This window comes from Artemia franciscana, chromosome 10 (assembly GCF_032884065.1).
Source record: "Artemia franciscana chromosome 10, ASM3288406v1, whole genome shotgun sequence".
Lineage (NCBI taxonomy): Eukaryota > Metazoa > Arthropoda > Branchiopoda > Anostraca > Artemiidae > Artemia > Artemia franciscana.
Genome location: NC_088872.1, coordinates 38458296 through 38468644, shown reverse-complemented (window position 1 = coordinate 38468644; position 10349 = coordinate 38458296). Strand labels below are relative to the sequence as shown.

The 10349-nt window shown below is 34.7% G+C and overlaps 1 protein-coding gene across 1 annotated transcript; it reads right to left on the bottom strand.

The window, feature by feature from the left end:
* Positions 1-1501: 1501 nt before the first annotated feature.
* Positions 1502-7861, bottom strand: LOC136032467 (glycerol-3-phosphate phosphatase-like). The gene is made up of 3 exons (XM_065712778.1): positions 7729-7861; positions 5249-5390; positions 1502-1793 (listed from the first exon to the last, which is right to left on the bottom strand). The coding sequence occupies exons 1-3, from the start codon at positions 7859-7861 to the stop codon at positions 1601-1603; spliced, it is 468 nt and encodes a 155-aa protein (XP_065568850.1). The 3' UTR covers positions 1502-1600.
* Between the last annotated feature and the right edge of the window lie 2488 nt (positions 7862-10349).

Below are 10349 nucleotides of genomic sequence, written 5' to 3'. Positions count from 1 at the left end.
TCGGACGAAAAATTAACAGTTCTAGTGCCCTTTTTAAATGACCAAAAATATTGGAAGGCAACTAGGCCTCTTTTTTCAAATTCTTCTGATCAAAATTCTGAGATAGCCATTTTGTTGAACATAGTTGAAAGGCCGAATAACTGTTCCTTTAAAGATAACTTGACCCTCTCCCATAGCCCCTGTGGAAAGATCTTTAAGGTATAAAATGTGCCCATTGTTTACGCATGGTATTTGTTATTGAGAAGTATGCATATATTTTTTGGGTCGGGAAGACAAATTTTCTACTGGGAGGATTTTCATGGGGAGAACTTTCAACGGGGTGTTAATTTTCCAGGAGGGAGTGAATTTTTCAGGGGAGATTTCGCACTGGGGGAGCTTGCCAGAATTCCCACACGACATTTTTCTTATATCTTACTTTCTCTTTGCCAACTCTATTTTACGCATGCAGATCTTAAGGATAATTCTCCGGGTTAAATTTTCACTAGGATTGAATTGTCTAGAGGATATATCCGTGAGGAGGAGGAATTGTTTCGTGGAGATGGAGCCAGAATTCCTGGCATTATTGAAATACGATCAGGAATTAAATAAAAAACGAGTTTTTTTTAACTGAATGCAAAGAGCAACATTAAAACTTAAAAAAAATTATTAGGTATATGAGGGGGTTTTTCCTTTCCTCTCAACACCCCGCTCTTTATGCTAAAGTTTCAATTTTGTACCAATTCTTAAAGAACACCTCCTGAAACCCAAGATTCGTTTAATTAGAACTATAAAAAGCTTTTTTAAAAGTACTAAAAGATTTAGTGTAAAGAGCGAGGTGTTGAGGAGGTGGCAACCCCCCTCATAAACATAATAATTTCTGTTTGTTTTAAGTTTTAATGTTGCTCCTCACTTTCAGTTGAAAAAAAAACTTGTTTTTGATTTTTCTGGCGGCTTGGTGCTGCATTGAGTTGTTAGCAATAATAGTAGTAGTATATCTTTTGGAAAAAGACAATTTTTGTCAAGACATCTAATGAAAAATCATGTTCTATGATGAATTCATCAAAGAGTATGGGTAACTTGGTGGAATCAACAACAGTGGAAACTGGTGGGCTACTATTGTCAACAAAAAACGTCATCAACGCTGTCTGTCGCTCTTTCTTGACATTTTTTTTCCAGCTTCGTAATTATATTTTCCAGAATTTGGGCCCAATTTATCACTAGACTAATTTCATCAATCTTACTGATTTTGCCTTATTATTAGTGACATAATGCCGAGAAACCATCTAATATGTGGTAAATCTGGTGAGGACCTCTAATAAAAAATGATCTTCCATTAGAGGTAGATGGTCTTCAATCAAAAATATACTGCCTATGAATTACTCAGTATGATACGAATATTCCAAGAAACTGCTGCTCTTGGGAACGAATACTTAATAAAGCCATCTACCCACAGACACTTGTAAACGTCTTTTCTTCACTAGTGTCAATCAATCTTTTCTAACTTGAATAAAAAAAAGAAAACTTCTAAACATGAAACATTTATTCGATTAAAGAGAAAAAAACTATGCTGTAGCTTTGGCATCATAAGACTTTTAGCTAAAGACTATAATTTGACTAAAGACTATTTAGTTAAATTTTCCAGTAACGGTAAAAGATCACCAAGTGAATCGAGGGTGTAATCAGGGATAAGCAGCTTATCACTGGGATCTAATGACGTTTGCCACATCTCAACATCTTCCTTGCTGTTGACTCCAGTATAAACCAGAAGTGTTGTCATTCCAACATTTTTACCAAACAAAATGTCACTTTTAGCTCTAAAAAAAAGGAAAGAAAAATCATCACTCTTACCTAGAGTGCTGTACCCGCAATAGCACAGTGCAAAAATAAATGAAAGAAGAGCAACTGATTCAAAACTAAAACTTTTGGTTCTGACAAAGATCTTTGCAGTTAATATCACAGATCAACAAAATTAAATCATTATCATATATCACGTAAAAAACATGTGACCATGAAACAAGTTAATATTCGTGTAATTCAAACAAATGAACATAACTCAGAACCCCCATAATCTTCATGAAGTTTCACAGCTTTTATATTTAGCTTATATAAGTCGTGGCGGCGGCACATCCTACCGGCACATTCAACGACAATTTGAAGCTACGAAGCTACGATCCCATTGCCATTGACACTATCCAAGCTTGAAATTACATTTTCAATCCAAGTATTTATCCTCCCTTCCTATGGTCCCCCTTCTTCCCTTTATCCTCTCTTTCTATGCTCCTTGTTCGCAGCAATGAAAATTGAGCATTTATACACATTCAATAGTGTCCACATTAAGCGTTCAAATCTCTTGTCTTTGAGAAGATGCATCCGTCATTTTTCTAAAACATTCTGCCAGAAGCTAAAATAGCTTCATACCTCTAGATAAGATAACATAATATTTATTTTCAAAAGACTATCACAAGCTCTATAGAGCCGAATTCGCTTTATATGTCAGTAAAAGCTAAGAAAAAAAAAATCAAAACAATACATTAAGTCAAACACTTAAAATTAAAAGGAATTAAAAAAGCAAAATCATCAAAGATAAAGGCAAATCAGTAAACTTAACAATTAAATTACAAAAACATTCCAGTAAATCAAAAAAGAATAAAAACGGCAATAGAGGAAAAGGGGAATTTGGCAAGTACATAATCACGAGTTATTATTAAGGTTTTTATAATAATAAACCTCTAGATAGTTATTTTGTTTTTGTATGGACACATAATTAGTGTTTCAGATGAATACAGTGACTATGTGTTTGTTTACTTTGAAAGAGCCCAATTACATTATTCCATTACAAGCTTGGATTTAAAGACATATGGAATTATATAAAAAGACAGTTACAAGCATGGACATTCATAGAAAGGCAGGCACAAAGACAAAGTTAAACAACTCTTTTTGACATGAGCATGTTTTTGTAGAGACTAAAAAGGAATATTTTTTCCCAAGCAAAAATCTAATATAGTAGCAGAAACTTGATGACCTTGTCCATAGATCCAGCCGTCTAGCGAATTTCAAACGTAGAACATCAGCATCAATAATATAACTTCGGATATTTCTTTTGTTTGTTTTAACAGCCGATATCGAATTTTTCGAAAATTTAACAGCCAAAATGTCGAATTTGTTAGTCTTAATGACGAAAAAAAAATTACCATTGCAAATCGAAGAAACTCGTCATATTTTATACAATGCCACAGAATTGGTAAAGAGCAAGGTGCCTCCAGTTTTGTTTTTTCCGACCTAATTATATAATAGAGAAGATTGCAAAAAATTGGCTTATTCGATCACACATTTTTAAACCTAGTGCCTTTAATTAGTGACAAAATGCATTGGAGGTACCAGGTAAACCTTCCCAAAAAAAAGAAATGAAAATATAGAAAAACGGGTATAATACTTAAATACATTGAAAAATAACATGAACATTTTTTTCCACTAAGAATAAGATAAGTGCTAACATTTCGGCTTCACTTGTGGAAACCTGTATCAAAAGAAAAAAACTTAATAATATCCATTATGGAAACGTTCACCATACACTAGCACCCAAATAAACATAAGCAGGAGAGGCAACCTATTTTGTCCTACTTATGTTTGTATATGGAAAGGCGGTGTGGCCTAAGAAATTATTTAGGTCAACCTTTTTAACTACGGTCGCGCAGTATCAGTCATAACAGCCAAATAAATGTCAGAAATACGCCCCACTTCATGGTCAACTTGAAACTACAGCCGCAGGACAATGGGTACTAAATTAGGTGAGTGACCAACTTAAAACAGAGACTCCATGTTTTCATTTCTTAATACGAAAGTGAAGACGGAAACTAGTTAAAAATCAAAATCATTCAAGGAGTTACCTTAATGTGTGTTGTGGAATTGTGCATTTTGTTAAGAAACGTTGATTTTTGTCCGAGTTTGTGCTGAAGATGTTTGCAGAAAATTTGTTAGCTCCCTCTAACAGGGAACTATAAATAAACTCTAAACAGAAAATTTAGAGACGATAAAATACAGAGGAAAAATTAAAAATGTATTTTTTTTTATATAATTCCACGGGTCTTCAGTCTTAAATAGTGCAAAGACAGAAGGCTATCCCATCTAAAACAGCTTTTTCCATTACAGTTATTGACAGCAACGAGTATCGCTTTACTAGTATTATTCACTGAAAACACATTTTCATACAAAAAGAAAATAACGGAGCACTACGAAAAAAAAAGGTAAAAGAGCAATATACTTTCTAGGGCGAAAGAGAATTCGAAAAAAGGAAGAAAAAAAGAAGAACACACGCCCACGTAATAAAGGTGAAGAAGAAGAGTATGACAGTGTAATTATTGTAGAGGGAGTTGTTTCCAAGCATTGTTAGAAACATTCTGGTTGTATTTGTCTATAAGTTTAGGTGCAGCTATAGTAGGATCTGCAATATGAAGACTATTGATGACCTTCAAATTTTGTGTCACAAGGGATATCTCAGTAGGCATTTTGCGAAAAGAAAGAAAGCGGAGCGGATACTTTCTAGGACGAAAGACAATCCAAAAATACATAAATAAAAAGAACACAAGTGTTTACTGACACATAAGTGATTTAGATCTTAAATTCACAAGCGGCAATTTGACATCTTAACCTAAGCATTCAAAGCAGCACTAGGTTTATGTGAGGCTTTTAGTTATAGTGTATGAGCTGAATTCCAGGCGGATTCTTCCTTTTTAATCTTGTCTAACTGTTTTACATAATTACCCAAGTTTTAACAAATCACTGTCATTCGAGGCCTTATCCAGGGGAGGATGTTGAACCCCTATCCCTCCCGAAATGTCTGTCCGACTCATAAAAGCTTAAAAAAAGTGAATACTAACAAATGTGTAATAAAAATGAAGAAGAAGAGCTGATAGTGTAATTATTGTAGAGGGAGTTGTTTCCAAGCAAGAGTGTTGTACAGCGTTCCAAGATAACGGCAATTGAAACGAAGCTTAGCAAAGACTATGGAAGCATATGAAGCTGATATGCTGCGTTATATCATCAATCCCAATCGCATCTACAATTTTAAGTTTACGTTTAATATTACACCCCTTGTACAAAGCAGAAGAGTATGAAAGTAGTCGATATTTTCGAGTTCTGATAAAAAATTAATAAAAAAAATTAACTAAATTTGTAGAACTTAAATAAATAATACTAGTGTTTTACATAATGGACAAATTTAAATAAAAGAAAAAAATACCCCTGGTGATGACAATAATCCAATTATTACCTGTCACCTATCATAATTGCTCGCTTAGGGTCAATATTATGCTCCTTGGCCAAAGCAGAAAACATCAAAGTGCTCGGTTTACCAATGATTTGAGCTTTCCTCTGTGAACACGTTTCAACAGCAGCCACAAGTGTTCCAGTACCTTTTAAATGAAAAAAAAACAAAAACAATTAATATTATATAGGCAGATACAAATAAATGGTAAATAAGTGAGGATAAATGAGGTAGGGTCTGGGCTTAGATGTCTCTCCAAAATTTCGAATATTTCTCCAAAATCTCGTCTGTTTTCATAAAAAGTCAATAAAAACTCTTTTTTTTAACAAACAAGATTTGTTTGAGTCGATAAAAGCATTTTTTTTGTTTCGTGTGTCAAATCTTCTTAAAATATCTGACATTATTAGTTTTTTTTATGAATGCTAAGTAAAACACGAAGATATAAAACTCAGAAAAACGCCAAATCAATAATATCGGGACACAAACAAAAATATGCAAGTGACAAATGTTCTGAAAATGAATTATTCCGCTTCAAAGAGTGCTCTAGTGTTCAATCAAATATAAATCGCGAAGAAAGGAAGAAAATGAGAACAATAAACAGCCAGTGAAAAAATTGAAAAATGCTTGCCCGTTCTCAGTGCAGAATAAAACTAATAAATATATAAAAACCGAACCTTAAAATAAAACACAAAAATAAAATAGGATGACCGATGTTTTTATGTTTGATCATGATTAGCCAGTGTGGTCTCAGAAATTACCTAGTGTTCGATGAATTCATTTTCCCCAGAGCAACTTTGCAGGAGCGTAACTACGTTATAAATAGTTGGGTAAATCAGTCATGATTGGGGTAAGATTGGGGCAAGGACTGTTCGAAAATTCGTATGGTTTCGCTAAATCTAGCCGAAAACAAGGAAAAGGAAAAGAAGTGCACCAAACTTTACAACGTAGCCAACCTTCCAACTACACCCCGCGAGTTCCCGCAAAACATTCTTTGCAACCTTTCATTCAGGAGGTCAACCTTCAGTCGAGAAGTGTAGTGGCTATTTGCTAGGCTTTGAGTCCCGCCATTGACCCTCCTTCCAAACCAAACAATGGGCCACACCACAAGGTTGTGAAAATTCATTTTATTTTGTTTAAATTAATAAAACATTGCCATTTTACGAGAGGTGATAGGTAAGAAAGTATGACATTTTTTATTCTAAAATGATGCAGCTGTCAAACATAGATTCACACCACAAAAATTATAAGTACAAACAAAAACCCTAATAAAATAGGCTAAATCCCAAATCACTCATATTTTACGTGTGCTTTACGCATCTTAAAATATTCATGACAAATTCTGTTGAATTGTTTATGCTCATACTAAATAGCATACATTGCTTAAAATTTGACTTTCTCATTACATAGCTTTTTCAGGATATTTTAAGTAATCCAACTATCTTACACTTACTGAGTGAAAACACGAAAGTAACACTTGTGAAGGTAATTGACAAGATTTCAGCGTTAATAACAGGATTGAGAGGCTGAGGAGGGGGTGGCACATCTAATCATATTTCCCCACATTTGGGATAACTCATAGCATGATAGCAAAAATGAACAGGTATATAAAAATCTAACGAAAATAAAGAACAACTTTAAAACGTCAAACAACTTAAAATTGTCCTTAATATGAGGGGTGCTGCCACATCCTAAGCCAAACCCCTCTTTACCCTAAAGTTTGACCTTTTTTGTCTCAATGCTTCGGTAAATGATGCTCTAACAGAAAAACAACAAGATAAAATATTTGTATTTTCGTCACAATACTACAGGAGCATTAGGCCTCATTGTCTCTGTTTAGGCCTCTCTGTTCAGTCTTATGACAGCTTCTGAGACGTAATTTAAGAATTTATTTTAGTTAGCTAACCTGTTTGCTGTTAGCATTTTTTCATCCCATGGGATGGCAAACTCCCACGTTCAGCCACAATACCCGGGGTAGGCTCGGAATGCCGTACCAAGGTGTCCAAAAGTGAACTATGCTTGTAAAAGCTGGTAAATAGCATATTTTAAGGTTGGAGGCAAGCTCAGACCCAAAACTTTATTTTCCTTGATTCTCGTTCGGCTGATCTGGTCTTCCATTTTCAGAAGTGCAGGTGACTGTTTGGAAGATTTGACTTTTTGATAAAAAGCTGCAAGTAAAACAAAGAATGAGATGCAGTACACCAGCACAAAGCACGGTCACCTGACCTCTTTTTGTTTATTTAACCTTCCCTTTTTACTTCTGGCCTCAATATACAATGATCTTACCAGGTTTGTGAATGTTTACAAATCGAATTCGTAAAACAATTCAAATGTCTTGTGGTATGAAATTGTGTTTGTCTAGACCTTGCTCCAGGTTGTTAGAGAAAGCTCCTCCACAATGACGGTTGAAAGCATTTGTCTGTCATAAGCTTGTACCTTCTGACGTTCTTACTGATAGATTTTCAAGGCAATTCATAAAACCACGGTACCAATCTTTCCTACACTTTCTCCACTATCTCCACTGCCTTTGCATATCAAGTTATCCGGAACTTTTATGCTCTTAATAATGACATAAATGTATGCAAATTTACGTGCTACTAGGGGAGTAGAGTCGAAATACATATCTGCTATCGCTTTAAAGTAAGTTTTTAGTCATTTTTCTTGTTTATCTGTAAATATTTATCATATGTTACAAGGGAGTGTAAAGAAACACATGTCCACACTTTGTTGAGGGATATTCAACTTCTCAACTTTTTCATGTAGTCCTGCACTGTTCCCCTTTGGACATCCGTGGCACTTCGAGAGAATACGACTGATTTTTTATCGACTAACACAGAAAAAGCTGATGGTTCTTTTCAATCCAGACACCTTTATTTCTTTATTACTTCTATTTACTTTTAAGCTTTTTTCCCTAAACGAAATTTAACAGTATAAAATAGAATTTCAGTTCACCAACTGGTATGACGGGATTGTTTCTTCTGGTCCTTTTTGTTGTTTCTTCCATATTCCAGGAACTCCGCTGATTAAACTGCCCACCTGAGTTTACAATTAAATGTAAACAAAATATGTTTGTAAATACCCCCTCCCAAGGAAAATAAGTTTTCAAATTTGAAAATTTTATTTGAGTTTTGTTTTGTTTTTGTTTCGTTGAAAAGTGCTAAAGAAAGTAAAAAAGAGAAATTTAGACATCATAAGTATCTTAATAAACTTACAAAAAAAAAATGCAATTCCAATTTTGTTGAAAACACATCCATATGAACTTCTGCAATGTTTTGCTGCAGTGGGCTGTGATTTTTGCCAAATTAGAAAAAAAAAGAAAAAATGTAGGTGAAAAACATATGGCACCAACAAATTTAAGGTTTAGCTTTCTTTTAAAAAGATAGTTGGCTTTGGGAAACATCAAATTTTAATATTCATGTTTTTACAGACGAAAACGTTTTCAAATTCTACGAATTAGTTTTACTTGTCTTCCAAGTGTAAAATACCACAAATCATCATTAATAAATAAAAAAAACTCAAAACGAACATGTGCACCCTCATGTGCAAATATACAGCCCAAATTATATATTTCCCATCTATTCTGTTACTTGTCTTTGTCTTGTCCCATGCTAAACTGAACAAAACTAATGAAGAAACCGGTTCGTTCTGCAGTTTTACACAGCGTAAACTTGGATGAGTGGCCTACCATAGACAAGTACCAAAATTCCTTTTCCCTACGGAAAAAAAACGAAACTCAAATAAAATTCTCAAATCTTCAAAACCTTATTTTCCAAGGGAAGGGGGTGGGTATTTTCTTCAGGATATATTTCCAGGGTGTATTTTCCGGGGGATGTTTTCCACAGAGGGGGTATTTTTCGGAGGGCTTATTTTCTGCAGGGGTATTTTCTGGGGAGTATTTTCTGGGGGGGGGGGTTAAATGCCGGCCACCAAAGGAAATAACCTTTATCAAAGATAAATTTAATAAGTAGAACTTCACATCTTCTTGCTTCTTTGATTAACAATACACAACATTCAAATAAAATCAGTTCTGCTACAAAAAAAAAACTACATTTCCGCATAGAAGATTATAAATGACGCTATAATCAGAGTTTACAACTATAAATGACCTAAAAAGTAAAAACTATATAGCGACACCGAATACCAGTATCACTACTGAGCGCGATACCAAAACGGTGGTGGAGCTCAATATGAAACATCCGTCACCTCAACGCTCCAAAAGTGCATCAAGGTCTATTGAAAAAATAAAAAATCTCCAGAAGCTACGAACAAAAATGAAAAAAGAGTGGGAAAATTTGTAAGAAAAAGAACCGTTGCGACGTTTGAAATGTTGTGAGAAGAGAAATTAACTATAAAGGTCCATCAAAGGGCCTGGCTCCTGCATATACTAGCGATTACTATCGTCTTTCGTTCCCACATAGTGATGATCCTGTCTCGCCTTATGTCCTACCAGTACATGATGTCTTATCGCCAAGTGAATAGGGATACTACGGTCATATCCACCCTTTGCGTATAGTTACATTGAATATCCAAGGTGTAAAAAATAAAGTAAACCATTTATTACAAGATTGACATGATGTGGATGCTATTGCTTTAATTGAGACGTGGCACAGTGAAGATTCAGTGCCAACTTTCAGAGGTTGTTCAGTAGAAAAAGTTATTCAAAAAGTGGTTGGAAATATCAAATAATATGGTGGTATTTTAGTGTTAATTAAGCAGGGTAGTTTACACTATTATTTACGTATTCCGAGCAAGCTCGAAAACATTGTATGGGCTAAAATTCATCTTACAAAGGGCAAAAGTTTAATGCTTGGAATATTTGCAAGACATCTAGAAGTAGCAAGGACTGTAAAAGTAAGGTTAATTGTTTGAGTAAGAGGCTTCTAGAGACTCCTCTCTCAGACTCCCTCTACTCTACATTTCTTTCCCAGCATCATCTTGCCTTACCATCCTTCCCTATAAAGAACCCTCCCAATTTGTCTTCTTCTCGTATCAACAGGAATCCTTTTCAAGGACTTTAAAAGTAAGGTTAATTGTTGGAGTAAGAGGCTTCTAGAGTTATGCTCTCTTAGTGCTCTTGTGGCTGGAAAGGGACGATTTTGTAAGGATGCAG

Coding starts and splice junctions, on each gene's coding strand:
- LOC136032467 (XM_065712778.1), bottom strand. CDS start 7,861: ATGTATTTCGACTCTACTCCCCTAGTAGCACGTAAATTTGCATACATT. Junction 5,391..7,728: donor AGAAAGTGTAGGAAAGATTG/GTACCGTGGTTT, acceptor TTCATTTAAAAG/GTACTGGAACACTTGTGGCT. Junction 1,794..5,248: donor GCAATTATGATAGGTGACAG/GTAATAATTGGA, acceptor CCTTTTTTTTAG/AGCTAAAAGTGACATTTTGT.